This window comes from Nematolebias whitei, chromosome 10, assembly GCF_014905685.2.
Source record: "Nematolebias whitei isolate Nwh7 chromosome 10, NemWhi1, whole genome shotgun sequence".
NCBI lineage: Eukaryota > Metazoa > Chordata > Actinopteri > Cyprinodontiformes > Rivulidae > Nematolebias > Nematolebias whitei.
This window is the reverse complement of record NC_056507.1, coordinates 32,728,726-32,745,949: the sequence shown is the minus strand read 5'-3', so window position 1 is coordinate 32,745,949 and position 17,224 is coordinate 32,728,726. Positions and strand designations below refer to the sequence as shown.

The 17,224-nt window shown below is 40.7% G+C and overlaps 1 protein-coding gene across 1 annotated transcript in view; it reads right to left on the bottom strand.

Moving 5' to 3' along the window:
• Positions 1–1,610: 1,610 nt before the first annotated feature.
• aebp2 (AE binding protein 2) overlaps positions 1,611–17,224 on the bottom strand; it is a 36,663-nt gene continuing 21,049 nt past the window's right edge. Inside the window, exons 7-9 of the mRNA XM_037682987.1 lie at positions 8,071–8,184; positions 2,912–2,941; positions 1,611–1,697 (exon numbers count right to left, since the gene is read on the bottom strand). Coding sequence (XP_037538915.1) covers positions 1,691–1,697; positions 2,912–2,941; positions 8,071–8,184 — 151 coding nt within the window. The 3' untranslated portion in view covers positions 1,611–1,690. The remainder of the gene's footprint in view (positions 1,698–2,911; positions 2,942–8,070; positions 8,185–17,224) is intronic.

The following is a 17,224-nucleotide window of genomic DNA, read 5'->3' as shown; positions in this document are numbered from 1 at the left end:
GTTGAATGAATGAAAAAAAAATCAACATCCCTGCAGCCGTTTTAACATGAGGGGACAAGACAACTTTGGTCATTTTACACACTGCTTCATCATAAACTTATATAAAGGGACACACTTCCATAAGTACAACTCTCTAAAAGACACTTTTGGACCTTTAAATTTTCAAAGAGGCAAGAAACTTTAAAAAAGGAAACAGTATTTATTATGTAAAATGTTACAGGTAAAACTTATATTTTTCAGAGACAGTTACTTTGCTCACAGTTATAAGTATTAACAATCTGACAGTATTATTAGCACCACAAAAACCTGAAACGAGATATGAAACTGAGCTATGACTAAAACAATAAGAAAAAAAAAACATATATATTTAGTCTAAATCAAAACATTCTCTGCTTACTGCTCAAATTGATCAGTGAGCGCTACAAACTTTTTATATTAGCACCACGTCTGCAGAACATTGCAGATAGTAGGAAGCCACTTAGAAAAGCACACAAAGACAACAGGGTGCCAACATCTTCAGAGCTCAATGCCCTGAAGCAGTGGAACGGCACCTGAGAGCCTCATTATATCACATAATAAACTCCTAAATGAATTGTGGATGTGTGAGCATGCAAGTGCTTGTGTTGAAGAGTGGAACTCTCCGTGAACTCTTTCTCTGCAGGCGTGTTCACAAACAGCAGCTCTGGCCTGCTGGCCCAGTTATTAGCTCCTCCACAGCGGGGTCCCAAAGCTGCTCTGCTAATGGGATGCCAAATAACCCGGCCAATCCCTCCAACGCACGCATAAGGAACCAATACTCTAGCTTGTTCGCTTTGTACTGAATGCAGCTCTGCTTCACATCCAGTTGCATTCGGTCAAATCCCTCCTTTTATTACAAACAGTATTAAAGTTTCAAAAGGGACCACGTCAAATATCAAAGTCTCAGTGATTCACAAGAGCATAAATAGTGGGAATTTAAATTTTCTGACTCCGAAGTTAACCTGACCTGGGTGGAAGTATATGTTGTGATGTACGCTTTTCTTTCCTGTGCTGATTAAAAATGTCAGTTTTTATGGTTGTTCTCAGCAGTGGCTGTGATTTGGAGTTACACAGTAGTGTCTCGCTGAGTTACTGCTCCGCTGATAGTTTGGACGGTGACAGGAAATTTCACACGTCATTGTCATACACACAGTTAACAGTACTGCATTCAGGAAGGATAAATAGGACAACCGGTTAGCATCTTCGTCACATGCACAGCATAATCACACCTAGCAATGTCCAAACGGCCTTACAGGTAACAGTTTACATAATATTCACACATAAATATGATATTACTCAGAACTGTCAAAATAACTTCAAACCAGCATATCTATGGTAAAAAAATAAGTTACAAATTTGGATAAATATTTTACACAAAACAGTAGCAAAATACGCTGAGTCATATGGCAGGCCTACGCAAAATGGAACTCGGGGAAAAATTAAGGTAAAAACATCAACAATAAAATCCAAGTTTTGAATCAAGAAACTTAAAAAAAAAAAAACTATTTTCAAATAAAACTAACAATGAGAATAGGTGAACTACGCCACAGCCACTTTCCGTTCCTTATTATGGTCCCTTCACACTCCAGTCAGCAGATGTTGAGCGTCCCGTCCCATACGGAGGTTGATCAACAACTTTCCTCTTTAAGTTACTGACCCCGCACATGACGTCCTACAGGCTGAGCACAAAAACAAGAGAGAAACAAAAAGCAGAGAATGAGTCGTCTTGTTACAAACGTCACAAGTAGTGGAGACATGTACGGTTCTGTGCTGATTACAAACACCACTGTAGACCATCACAGCCAGAAGTGGAAAAAAAAAACATTGAATGAAGTACGCCCAACAATAAACTGGGATATATAATATATATAATTTTTTTCCCCTTCTTCAGGGGTCACCACAACAACCTAACTCACACAAAGACTTGATTGTTTTTACGTCTGATGTCCTTCCTGACACAACCACAGACCACACAGCTGCCACAGCCCTCTGTGTGGAGCAGAGAGCTGTCCGGGGGAGCAGATGTGGGGCAAATGAGGGTGGAGGCAGGTGTGGTTGTTTCACCTTTCCCACTCACATTTTGATGTCGTATGGGGAATTGAACCGGCCAATCACACGCCCACCTTCTCTAACCCCTGTGCCACCACTCCCCATAAGCTTTGACCTGTATGTACAATCATACAACAGCTGTATGGAGAACAGGGATTGTCCACCCCACTGCTTTTAGAAAATGGTAAAGAAAAAAAAAAGCTGCACAAAAATATTGTCAATCATCAGTTGTTGGATTGATTCAATTCAAAAATATTTTATTGATCTCAAAGAGAAATGAAATGCAAGTCATCATCCTGGTTTCATTAAAGAGCTGTTCTAGATGCTGATGGCTGTGGGCAGGAAGGATCTCTTGTTGACGATGACAAACACAAATTTCTGCCTAGAGCCCAACGTTTGGTGCAAACACTCAAAATTCAATAAGACTGCGATGGACAGTTCACATGTCACAATCTGGAGTCGTTAACTGAGCTTGTAAAATATACATATGTATTTGTTAAAATAACTAGAATTTTGTGTATGACTCTTGTGATGCATCAAGGCAACAGTTGTGAGTATTTGATTAGTGTGTAGTAGTGTGTACTACTGCTGTCAAACTGTAATACGTATTTTTAAAATATACTCCAGTTTAATCTAGTGATATTTTAAAGTCAGCTTGGTGCATTTTCATTTATAACTTCACAAATTCACAAAAATGGGAAATTACATTCTATCAAACTTGTATTTGGCAACACAAGACAGATATAAAACACGTGACATAAGAGTGAAAAACACCAGTGAAAAACACCAGTTTTACTGTTAGACTGAGCTAACACACACAGACATGTTGAAGCAGTTAACTTACCTGTGCTTCAGACGCTTCTGAGGAAGTGCTCTGAAACACAAAACGTTCTATAAGAATCTGGTGTAAAGGCATTTTTTGTATTACATGTTTAATATAACATTGTTAAAGAAGTGAGCTGCTGCAGGCCACCAGACCCAGACACCCCCCCCCCCCCACGTCCTCACCCCTGGCTCGAACCCTCCTCAGAAGTGGCAACTATACTAATCAATAAATCAAGGAAACGTCCATTAAGTTTTATCAATTATATTAAAAAAGGCAGTAAAAGATTACAATTTACAGCGCTGGATTCTATTCAGTCTGTGACGCGTTCACAGACCCGGAAGAAGAGCCCCGATGTCTCGTGTCATCATTAATTTATAGGACCCTAGACTCCGCCCTTCGCAGAAGGAGGAGTTCAACCTGTCAATGTATGAGGGGGCGTGTCTAAGCGTGGTCTTATGTGTACTGACGTGTTAGGAAAAATATGAAACGGTGCTCCAAAGCCTTTCTAGTGATGTGGCTAGCTGATTAAACTATTTCTTGACAGATATTGAATTATCAGGGAGACTCTCTTAAGAGTTTGCTGGCCGAATTTAACCCAGTCAGAACCGGGTCATAATTTCATTATAATCCCGTCTCTGAGCAGATCAAAACATAAGACCAGTCTAAATAGGAAATATCTTAACAACATATCTGAAATGATTTAAGTTAAGTTTAAGCCTTCAGCACAGTATTGTATAAAATAATCCTTCACTTCTGGACAGTCCCTTCTCATCAGTCCCATCTACATGCGCTGGTCTCTGGCACTGACCAACAATTGTTTTGCAGTTTTCAACACACAAACAACTGGACACAAACTGGTTACTGACAGTTACATTCAGCTCTGAAAGCCAACAGGAGCTCCTGCAGTTACTGAACCTTCAGGTCCAATTAGAATCAGACAGCCCCTGTGCTGATGAGCACACCATATACCTCTGGTAAGAAGACCGTTCAGTTATTTTTGGCACCGTTCCTCTTCTTTTGAATAAAAATCAGTATAATAAATCAAAACCATATCTCTTCATGTTATTTTAAACCTTGCATGAATGTAGCAGTTAACCCAACACCATAACTTACAATTATTTACTGGTATGTGTTGCACTGAAACAAAAGATAAATATAATGTGCCGAGTGTGACGGACAGAAATTACCATATTATTCAGCCTATAAGTTGCTGTTTTTTTACATAATTTACATGCCCTGTGACTTATAAAGTGCTATGTGTTGTCATCATTGTATGTTCCCATACAAATATGAAATTGGCTCTCTGCATTTAACCCATCACACATGGGATGCACCCAGGTGGAGCAGTGGGCAGCTATGTAAGCGCCCGGAGAGCAATTCGGGATTAGTTGTCCTGCTCAGAGACACCACGAGATGATTAATGACCAGGAATCAAACCCTGGGCCTTCGGATCCTGAGTCGGCTGCACCATCTCCGCCCCAAAATACATCAAATATATACATCAAACCAACATATTTATGTTTTTTCCCATATTTATAAACCAACTTTTAGCTGAGATATGACCGTTTTCATTCATTCAGACTGAAAATATTGAACACAACCATTTTCAGCCACTAGATGGCACTTGAGCAGTATGGCATGCCGCTGTGTCATGCAATAGTTAAAAGTGGCTATAATGACACAACCAGCTTGCCATAGCCTGCTACCTTCGTCCAACTCGCATGGAACAACATCAAATCAGCTTTATTTCGCTGCACCGCCCCCCCGACATGCAGCTGACTTGACCGTCAAAGTGCATTTATTAAGTAAAAGTTCAACTGAGACAAACCTTTATTATAATGTTTAGCAAACAAATAATTAACAAATAAATAATGGGTAGTAAGAAAGAGCTTCCAAATGACTGGGCTACTACAGCAACAGTAATTAGAGAGACAGGTAGGAAGGTACTTGATGTGTCATCTGGACAGAGAATGGATGATAAGGAAACCTGGTGGTGGAATAATGAAGTGCAGGACAGCGTTCAAAGTACGAGATTAGCCAAGAAGAAATATGACAGTGAGAGGACTGAAGAGAGGAGACAGGAATATAAGGAGATGGGATGTAGAGCAAAGAGGGAAGTAGCTAAGGCAAAGCAAAGGGCGTACGATGAGTTGTATGGGAGACTGGCCACTAAATAGGGCAAGAAGGACGTGTACCGATTGGCAAGACAGAGGGATCAGGCTGGAAAGGATGTGCAGCAGGTTAGGCTTATTAAAGATAGTAATGGTAATGTTCTAACAAGTGAGGAGAGTGTGACGGGAAGATGGAAGGAGTACTTTGTACTTTGAGGAGCTAATGAATGAAGAGAATGAAAGAGAAAGAAGAGTAGAGGTCATAGAAAATGTGGACCAGGAAGTGGGAAAGATTAGTGAGGGTAAAGTCTGGAAAGCTCTAAAAAGAATGAAGAAGGGGAAGGCAGTAGGATCTGATGACATACCAGTGGAGGTTTGGAAATGTCTTGGAGAGATGGCAGTGAGGTTTTTGACTCAAATATTCAATGGTATATATGAGGGTGAGAAAATGCCTCAGGAATGGAGAAGAAGAGTGCTGGTGCCCATTTTTAAGAACAAGGGTGATATACAGAATTGTAGCAACTACAGGAGAATTAAGTTAATGAGCCACACAATGAAGATCTGGGAGAGAGTTGTGGAAGCAAGACTTAGACGAGAGGTGACTATTTGTGAGCAGCAGTATGGTTTCATGCCAAGAAAAAGCACAACAGATGCCATCTTCGCTTTGAGGATGCTGATGGAGAAGTACAGAGAGGGTCAGAAAGAACTTCACTGTGTCTTTGTGGATTTAGAAAAAACAAACGGCAAGGTGCCGAGGGAGGAGGTGTGGTATTGTATGAGGAAGTCTAGAGTGGCAGAAAAGTATGTTAGACTGGTACAGGACATGTATGAGGACAGCAGGACAGTGGTGAGGTGTGCTGTAGGAGTGACAGATAGTTTCAAGGTGGAGGTGGGAGTGCATCAAGGATCGGCTTTGAGCCCCTTCTTGTTTATTCTGGTGATGGACCGACTAACAGATGAGGTCAGGCAGGAATCCCCATGGACTATGATGTTTGCAGATGACATTGTGATCTGTGGTGAGAACAGGGAACAGGTGGAAGAGAATTTGGAGAGGTGGAGGTATGCGCTTGAAAGAAGAGAAATGAAAGTCAGCCGTAGTAAGACAGAGTACATGTGTGTGAATGAGAGGGAGGCCGGTGGAACAGTGAGGCTAGAAGGAGCAGAGGTCACAAAGGTGCAGGACTTCAAGTACTTGGGGTCCACTGTCCAAGAAAATGGAGAGTGTGGTAAAGAGGTGAAAAAGAGAGTCCAGGCAGGATGGAGTGGATGGAGAAAAGTCTCAGGAGTGATTTGTGACAAAAAGGTGTCAGCAAAGGTCAAAGGAAAAGTTTACAAAACAATGGTGAGACCAGCTATGTTGTATGGTCTGGAGACAGACATGGACAAAAAGACAAGAGACAGAACTGGAAGTGGCAGAAATGAAGATGCTAAGGTTCTCCTTAGGAGTGACAAGGATGGATAAGATTAGGAATGAGATAATCAGAGGTACAGCACAGGTTGAACAACTGGGAGATAAAGTTAGGGAGGCCAGACTGAGATGGTTTGGACATGTCCAGAGGAGGGACAGTGGTTTGGACATATCCAGAGGAGGGACCGTGGGTATATTGGTAGAAGGATGTTAGAAATGCAGCTGCCAGGAAAAAGACAAAGGGAAAGGCCAAAGAGGAGATATATGGATGCAGTTAGAGAGGACATGAAGATAGTTGGAGTGAGGACAGAGGATGCAGAGGATGAGGTGGAGGAGGATGACTCGCTGTGGTGACCCCTGAAGAGGGAAAACCCGAAAGAAGAAGAAGAAGAAGAAGAAGAAGCAAACAAATAACTGTTTTTATGTGTTAATCTTGTTAAATTCTTGTTAAAGTCCTCCTATGCACACTCCTGCGGCCGCCATTTAGCAGCCAATGGATTTTTGGCACAACACCGGCCCACATTTCCAGGTTGTCAGCGGTGACGCATAATAGATGCGACTTATACGGCAAAGCAACGTATTTATGGATTTTTCCACTTTATTAGACATATTTGGACTGATGAGGCTTATAGGGCGGTGCGACGTGGACGGCGGAAAACACGGTAGTCTTTGATCAACTTCTTAAAAGAAACATGATTTTCATAGCAACACAAACTGTGCATGTTAAATAACCCGGCGTACACAAAAGAAAGTGAAGTTGAAGAAAATAATCAATACTTAAAGGTTTTCTTTATTAAATATTTTAAATAAAAAAATCATAAATAAAAATAAGGTCCTGCATTCTTATACGTATCGCCTGCTGACTTTCATGCCAGAGTTTATGACTAAAATCATCTTCTGATGATGTAGCTGTTTTGGTCAAACAGTGACATTACGCATGATGTACTCATATGTATCTGTATGTATCTCATGATGTTCTGAGAGAGCTCATATAACGTCAGAGTATGTGTTGAGAGCAACGCTGAGCGACTACCACAACCAATTTTAGGTCAATATCTGTACCAAACAAACATTAGTGTATCAGCTGAGCTAAGAGAAATGTTTGTTTTGGCTAATGTTGACGGCGGTGGTGGCCATCTTAATTTCGGGTGATTCCAAAAGTTAATTTGTTGCAGATGTTCATTAAAATCTGTTTAGGGATTCATAAAATATTTAGCCAAAACAGACAAACAACCGAACACACACAGACATGTAACAAAATGCATGTCTTTGGTAGCGAGGGATAAAAAGCACTCAGATGACCAATAGATGAACCCACGCATCATGGCACACCATAGAAAATGTTATAAAGCAGACAAAATGAGATTTCTCTGCAACCAGCTGTCTAGTTCTGAAAACATGAGTTGGTGCCACCTGCTGGAGGAAGGTTCAGTGATCTTACACAGACTCAGCATCAAATTGTTCCGCTTGTATTGTTCTGAACACACACACAGAGTGAAGAGCTGCAGTAAAAACTGAAACGTCTCCGTCTCTTTAAACAGTCACACAATCAGTCCCCCTGTTAAGGTAATGTTGAGACAGCTTTGATGAAATCATGACTGGATTTACTGTGTGCGAGTGAGCACAAAGAGGATGCTGGTTTTATACAACCCACTCACCGGTAGATGTTTGGGTCTAATAACATCGCCGTATCCTGTGGTAACTGGGATAAGTGCACTACTTTAGTCTTCAGCTGAGATCGCTCCGTTTCATTCACCCACACGTCAGGTAGTCTGCAGGACAAAACACCAGAAGGAAAATGGACATTTAGACATTTCTCTGTGTTTACCAAGGAGAGACTGAAAACAAGGGAGCAGGATGGAAATGTGAATGAGTAAAAGTCCAGTGTTTATGTTAACGTCCTCTGAGCTCATAGTAAGTTTAAACAAGCAACACATCTTTGATTAAAAAAAATCTGGAACTGACACAGAAAACACCACACTGAGGAGGAAGCTTATCAACGATTAAGTGTGCAGATGCATGTGTGTGTGCACGTGCATGTAGGCATTCACAAATATTTCAATAATGCTGTCCTTTGGTGTTTTATTAATCCAAAATAATTCACAGGTTTATGTCCCATAAAGCCAAAGGTAACGAGGTCATGTGTTTAAAGTGACAGATGCTGCACCTACAGCAGCTGAGCCTCTTCGTGAAACATCAAAGTGTGCACACTTTGCTTGGACAAGTCCAGGTGAAGGGACAAAGAAACAAAGACCGTAGAAAGCCCACTGCGCCTCAACTCCTTCCTAAAGCCCCCACCTCCTGGTCTCCACACCCAGCATTCCCCCGTCACAATGTGCGTCATCAGAGGAGCCCCCAGAGACGTGCACGCACACACAAGCACACACACACACGAGGCTGCAGTAAGTCAAACAGGCAGCAGCCAAGATCACTGACACGCCTAGTCAGCCCGTTCAGAGGGACGGTGCGCAGGTAGAACCTCACGTTCAGCACAAAGAGCCATCACACATGAAGGCACAGACACAAACCAGAGACAACACAACGTGAAGAGGGACGAGTGCAGGAAGTGTCTCGTGTTAATGCAAAATAAGTTGCTACAGAGGTGAATATACTTTGGGAAGGTTTTTACTGCTGGATGATATTTATGAAACAAAAACAAACAAAAATACTGTTATTAACATGTTTGTGAATTATTTGGGTATACAGTATTTAAAAAAAAACAACTCAGCCATTCACAGACCTAAATGTACAGAAAAAGATCTCTTTACTGAAACAACAACAGATAAAATACTTTAGAAAGTAAAACAGAAAATGTTCAAAGTTTTGTGTGCCTGAACTTTACACTTTGTCTCCGGTCCTGTCTGTAAGGTTCATGGACAGGATCTGAAGGCACAGTCATGGAGAAGATATCTCAGCTCTGTGCAGATGATGTGGTTCTGATGCATGCTCAATAATCCAGGTAGATACATCTAACAAGGTTAAGTCAGGTCGTCTGAACCCAAAGAAGAAGAATCTGTCCAGAAGACCTGACCTAACCTCGTTAGATGATGTGGTTCTGTTGGCTTTAGGTCATGACCTTTAGCGTGCACCGAGGCAGTTTGCAGCCAAATGCAAAGTGGCTGGGATGAAAGTCCAAGGCCATGGTTCCCAACCAGAAAAATGTGGAATGCTCCTTCTGGGTCAGGGAGGAGGCTCCGTCTCGAGTGGAGGAGTTCAAGTATCTGGCAGAGATAATGTTAGGAGCTTCGTCATGTGAGGGGAGCTCGGATTAGTCACTGCTTCTCAGTATTGAAAGAAATCAACTGAGGTGGTTCAGCATCTGATGAGGTTTTCCAGGCGCACTTGGAGGAGACTCCAGGGAAGACCCAGAACTCACTGGAGAGACTACCAGTAAATATATCCTCCCTGACCTGGGAATGCCTCGAGTGTGTTGCTGGGGACAGGAATGTCAGGTTTTCCCTCCTACACCGCTGCCCCCGTGGCTTCCTATAGGATCTCTTCAGTAATCAATCAGAAGAAGATGATGCTGAAACTTTAGTTTGGTACTTGTCAAATGAAACAAAAAGATAAATAAATACAATTTGCTGACGGTAAGGGGACATCAGTCATTACTGCTACACTAAACACACAAATGAACACAGACATTTTAAAAAACTTTTCTCGCTTTTTGTTGATGACAAAGCTTGGTAAAGCTTTTCTACTATGCATCCAGAAATCCTAGATCCTGATCCTGAATCCTAGACTCATCCAAACCATGTCCAGTCAAAGAAAAAAGAAAAAGACAGTTTATGATGGCTTGTTGAATACATTTACGAGATGAGCATCATGATTGTGCAATGAGTTATATTTCGTCTGGTTCGTTTTTCTCCAGCGCTGTCTCCATCTTGTTTAATAACAGAGGAAGAGGAGGAAGTGGAGAAGAGTCATAGACGAGACAAGAAACAGCCCCTTTCAAAGCTGTTGTAAAGTTTAGATTAGTCTTGAATTAGAGTCCTGGTCAAAGCAAACCGGAGGACCTGCAGAGTGTTAACTCTGCACTAAACATCTTTGTGAGTTTGTGTGCACGCTCACATGCACACTCCAGTCCAAAGTCAGGGCAAGCAGGACTCAAACGTACTGCGGTGCTGATGAGTTATTACATTCTGATGCATGAAAAACACAGAAGGACTGAAGTGGGGGGAGGTGGTGGTGAGCACATACATCACAAATCACACTTAAAAACCCACACTCGTATCACACAAAACAACAAAATTAAGACAAATACATGTTTAATATTTGCTACAGATGCCAGTTGGTTTGCTTCTTTATGAGCCAAAATGTATTTCGTGATTAAGACTTCTGTGGGGACAGTTACTGAGGAGGGGGGCAGACAGGCTAAAGGAAAATGTTTAGACCTTAAATGATGGCTTGCTTCAGACCAGACTTTGTTTTATACAAATATGTTCTTCAGAAAGACAAAACATAACAAGAATACCACATATGGCACGTTATACACCTATCAACAACTATTACATAGCAATGGCCTAGATAAGTAAAGATGTTTTAACTTTGACCTTAATTTGTGGCCTTGACCTTGAAACTGGGAGGATGAAAAGTGTATGCAACACTCAGTATAGTGATTTAGCAAACGTGTATGAACTTTCAAGAAATTATCTTTAGTGGATCAAAGATTAAGGGTGAGACAAGAAAAAGTTTATATGTATGCACAGACGGAGACTATACTACTACACTACAAGAATGAAACCTAATACTTGATTTGTTAATTAAAAACTCTCTGGACCTAGTAGTGGAATTTTCTTGATTGAGATTATTTTGTGGTATAGCAGTTTTCAAAATAAATGATGGTAAAAGAACATCCTATGTTTTTTTCCCCCTATTCCTATTGCAAGTTTTATACCAAAAACATGATATACATCGTTACCGTCACCCATCACAATAGATATCAGGATATGAATTTCATGCCATATCGCACATCTCTCCAAGGGAGTACAAATATGAGAAATTAAAACCTGGTAAATCCATCACTTATTTCAAAGTTGTAATACAAGTCACTCAAAACTACAGAGAGAAAAAAAATGACAATCTATAAAAATGGTACAAATTCAGGAAGCATTTTAATTTATATTCAATGAATTTTACTGACAAATATTCAAATCGTTATTTAAAGTACACATTTACAGCGTTTATTTCTGCTCTTTAAACAGAATGCACACTCATATTTTTATGGTGATTGTACAACTAGTACAATAGTCCCTCGATACTTCACGGTTCGACATTCGCCGACTCACTTTTTCGCGAGTTTTCAACAAAAGATTGTGCACGACACACGATTGGCTGAGTAATGGAAGGTGACCAACCACCAACCAGAGCATTGTGCTCTATATCCTCGACGTTGACTGGCTCAGTAACCTTAGCATCAATCGGTTTGCTCTCTTCCGCTGTGCTCTTTTGTGAAATTTTCGTAAGAGACTGAATTTATTTCAAGCTTTACGATGCCACCCAAACGTTCTGCGCGTTCTAAGGTTTCAGGCAGCGAACCCAAGGAGTCAACTTGAATATTACTCACGTGATTGGGACGGAATGGGATAAAAAGTTAAAGAAAAAAAAACGTTGGACAGGCACAGCCATTTTGTAGTTTTCTTTCAATAAGCCTACACTGTAACGCAAATCAAAAGAACTACACTACCCAGAAGCCAACAGTGCTTCTCGCTGCTGCTTTCTGCTGAAATTCCAAGAACAGTGGTGGAAGGAGCAAACACTAGTAGAGAAACTGATGTGGTGAAAATAGTTTTGTAACACAAAGTCAGAAGTAATGATCTATCTATTAAGCTCACAGAACTGGCAGGAAAGTCACAAATAATCCTGAAGCTGAACTCATCCTTCAAGTTGTAGTGGTATCTTCACTGGTACCCACCAGTATACCATCACCCATATAAAATTTTGCAGAACTGTACAGTACATATACATATTTTGTTAAAATGGCATAGGTTTAAGAGTTTAGAAAATTGAAAGAGTGTGATATATATATATATATATATATATATATATATATATACTAAAATAAATATAACATCCCTTCTTCGCAGATTTTCACCTTCAGTGGTGTCTGGAACGTAACCCCCACGATAAGTGAGGGACTACTGTCCTACTACTAATCTAATCATTAACAAGAGGCTCTCTAAATCATAAAAAAAGCAACTAAAAAATCCATTTAGCCAATAATTCTGAAAGAACCAATCATGCAACAGCTAAATCCCAACAACTAGCCAACAAAAGCTGAAGAACCATTTGCAAAGAGGGCTCTGTTGGGTTTGCAGCAGACTCTTCAGGGAACGTATATTTTAGTGTTTGTCATTCAGAAGCAATCAACAGTATGCAGAGGAATCTGCTCACCCATCCATCAGAGATTAGACAGCAATTACAGCTCACTCCAGTCTCTTCCAGCCTTCCCACTCGTTCCTCTTCCTCTCTAAACCACGGCTGAATTGCGCTCAGACTGACTCACGTTAATCAGTCACTCATTAATCTAAACTGAGTTAATGAGTGGCAGTCAGAATGTGAATGGTTTGCGTTAATAGACACGACTTCTCACATTTACAAAGTTAATATTTGACTCGGTGAGTGAGAAACACATTCATGTTCTCATGTTTACAGCTTTTGATGTCGACTTCAGAAGAAAGAGTTACGACACTGATGGCTAACTAAGTGATCGTCGCTGTATCGTCTGTCAGACCGGACATAACCTCAGGTCAAAGGATGACCGTCCATGTTGCCTCAAGGCTTCATAAAACACTAGCAGGGGAAATGTTTCGTGAATCTGTGGTTCTTTCAAATATTATAATAATAATAAAAACATCAACTGCACAGCAGCAGAAAGAATGATCGTATAACAAATGTTAAAAACAGCACATCCCCCCCCCCCCCCGCCCTTTGACTTTATACGTGCAGCCTCTGTGTTTTTCCATTTCCACCCTTTTATAGAGCGATACGTTTTAATGAGCACAGCATCCATCTGCTGCAGTATATGGGATAAATACGACTCATTAGTGTGTTTAATTCTCTCCTGATCATTCATTTCATTCCGACTTCATTTTCCCCCACAGCCTTTTTACATCCCTCCTGGTTTTCACGTTCCTTTAGTTGAGGTCTCCTCTGCCATCTTCACTCTTTCTTTAGCCATCTTTAAATCTCACCATCAATCTCCATCTTTGCCTCTCAGTGTGGAATTATTCTGAGAAGTTTCTCCTCATCACCAAACTTCATCTTTCTCGCCCTTTCCTCCGCTCCACTATTTTTCACTGCACGAGATTAAAACCCCACATGCATAGAGAGGATGGGAGACGTTAATCAGAGATCAAGAAAAAGATCAAGGAGAACCTTTTGCAGCACGAGGCAATAAAAACCTTAATAAAAAGCTATGATATGGTGCGTTCAGAGGAATTAGTCAGCAACATGATGTATTTTCTAGTTTCCTATGATCTGTGCCAATTTCTGTTCTATTTGATTTATCTTGTTTTCCTTTGCCTCATTTGGCTTTGCGCCCCCCCCCCCCCCCTCATCGTTTATTTTATTCTTTTACCTCTTTTCTGCCTCCATGTTCTTATTTCCCCAGCGTGTTTGGCATCTTTTCTCTTCCCTTTCACTCTACCTTTCTCTGATCTTCTTCTGAGGCTCTACTGTCAAAGCCTTTAATGGAGGTGTGGGAAAGCTGCGTGTTTGGAGGTAACTTCCCTTGAGCAAGAAGCCTGCTGAGAATCACTGCGTTATGTCTCTCCCTTTAAGCGATCACAGAGCTAAACCTGGCTCTCCAGCTTAACGGCTGCACTGATCTGATGTTCACCTCCACAGAGCAGAACTAGGTGAAGCTAAGTCAGTTTTGATTTGCCGAGGACTGGGTGGTGGTATTTGTGTCCATGGGCCAGTGTCTTAACGTTATCGTTTGATTTTCAGATGTTTGCAACTGCATTATAGATGAACACATTTAGATATAAACAGCTTACGCAACAAAATGTTTAGTTGCTTTATAACTACCAGGAGTTGACATAAGTGGTTTTTGTTTGTCCGAGACAACCTACTTTCGTCTTGGACAACCAGATTTCACCTCGAGGTTGCCCGGCAGACAACCAAGTGAAATAGACATGGATTAAAGTTCACAGTCACCGAGACGGCTTCCCATTATTTTGAGTGTCTATAAAATGAAAGGGAGAAGAAAAATATGTTTTGTTGTGGTCTTATTAAAGCCATCTGATCTAATGATGATACAGGGATTAAACTGATGCTGCTTTCAACAAATAACGGGAACCAAAGAGAACAGCTTGACTCAATCAGAGCAGAGCAGGGTCATGTTGTCTAAAACACAGTGGGAGGCTCAGCGTTACCAACTAGAGACAGACTGCAGGTGAGAGCACCAGTCAGTGTGTCCTGTACTGTTGTTTTCCTAGGAGGACACCTCTCTACCCTTACGGAAGGTGATGACATGTAATAAATGATTGATCGTCTATGTATCACATGTGTTTGCACATGACCAATTCACTGCAGCTGGGGGAGGTACCAGAACTGATACCCCACCACCTCCTCCTGCACCGCGCTTTGACCTCCCCAGGACTTTTGTATCTATAGTCTAACTTTGCATTAAATGTTAATGCGCTCGGGGTGCAGTCATCATCGTACAGACATGAGCAACTTGCGTACGTGACCAAACTCCAGGTCCTGGAGAGTGTGCCGCCATGGGAGCGCACTCAGCCTGTTTGTGTCTCTCCCAGTGAGGAGGCTGTGTCTACTGCTTTAGTTCTTAATTAATATTACTGCTAATAGATTAATATTTATATGTCCCAGATTATAACAAAGATGTGTGTCTCGTTTCTCTCTGTGAGAGAGTCAGTTTCAGGAGTTTGTAGTTTATCATAAATATCTGCTAAATTACAGTGTTTTAGCAACAACAAGGTGTTGTGGCTGTTTGGATGAGCTCAACTTGATTATATTTAGAACCATACTGAGAGATAACTGTACTGTGATAAATGTAATTTAATAAATGACCAAATATGAAAAACAAATGGTATTAAATTACTACATGAGCTGAAATCCTGTAAATACAATCATTTTGATTGAAATAATCATTTTAGGAAAGAAAGCTGTCAGTCTGGAAAAATAAATAAATAAATAAATAAATAAATAATTAATAATAATAATAATAATAATAATAATGATGCATGTTCAATAATGCATGTAGAACAATCTAACAAATAGAGATGCACTGATCCGATAACAATATCGGTATCGGTCCCGACATAGAAAAACTTCCAGATCGGGTATCGGTAACAATGTGACCGATCTATGACTGGATAGATCTATTCACTCTAATTCTATGCTTTGTGCTCTGAGTGACGTCACGCACTAGTGAACTCACCGCACAGATTGTTTTCAAAATGGAGCGAGCGAAAGGATCAGCCATCTGGAACTATTCCACACTACCTCAGTTTCAGAAACGGGTCCAGATGACATGATTTAGCCATTTTTGTTAATTCAGCACAGCTTTTCTGTATCAGATCGATATTGGATCGATATCGCCCAATACTAACCCTCAGATATCGGTACTGGAAGTGAAAAAAGTGGACCGGTGCATCCCTACTAACAAAGTTAAGTCCTCTGGACGGTTTATTTCTGTTGAAACGTTTCAGTTTTCATCCACAAGACTTCATGAGTCCGAGGAGCGATTACTTCTCATAGTGGATCAACCAGCTGGTTGATCCACTATGAGAAGGTGATGTTCATAAGACTGAGTTTGTTGTGGCTCCTTGGACAGATCAAGTCTTTTGGATGAAAAATGAAACATTTCAACAAAAATAAACCGTCCAGACGACCCAACTTAACTTTGATAAGTTAATTTATACTCTGTAAATGACTTCCTGTACTATCATTTTTTAATATATCTGACGACCCCTTAATTGGAAATGATGAAATGACGAAAGTAAACTAGAGAAAAATTGTTAAAAGTCCTCTCTTCCTCCAGAATGCTGCTAGTCTTTATGGGGAAGGTTAAAGTCTTCTTACAACTTCAATGCTTCATTAGAGTACTTTTACTAAGGTCATGTACACACTTTATTGAGTACTTTTACTAAGGCCATGTACACACTTTATTGAGTACTTTTACTAAGGTCATGAGCACAGTACACTCCTCTCTATGTGAAAACCTTTGAAAAGTGGCATGTATGCAGGAAAACACTTTCAAATGTGTAGTATAGTGTGTGTGTGTGTGTGTGTGTGTGTGGGGGGGGGGGGTAAATCTCTAGGTGTAGAAAAGATCAGTTAAAAAATATTGTCCCTGCTTTAATCCCCATCTTAAATAAGCTGTGAGTGCCTCTCTTACAAAGTCTGATGACACAAAAGAGGATGAGAACGAGGAAGTTCCACTCGAGCAGCTCCTCAAAGAGTCGGCCACTCAGTAGCTTTCCAAGCAGGCTACAAGATGGCTGACTGAGAATATGTGTAAATCTAAAAAAGTTCAATCTGGTCCTCTGGACATTCAAAAAAACAAAACAAAGCAAAACAACAAAAAAATGTAGAAACGTTTCGTCTCTCATCAGAGAGACTTCCTCAGTCTGAGGTGCTGTTTTCAGCTCAGTCTCTTAAATAGAGACTGATTTAGATTTTTCTACCTGGATTATTGAGTATGCATCAGGAAATATGTGTAAACGTTGTACATAGTGCAATATATTTATTAAATTACATTTTTCTTGCCTTCCTTACTGTAAAGTTGCAGACAACCACATTCTTTCAACAGGTTGTCCCATGGATACCTACCCCCCCCCCCCC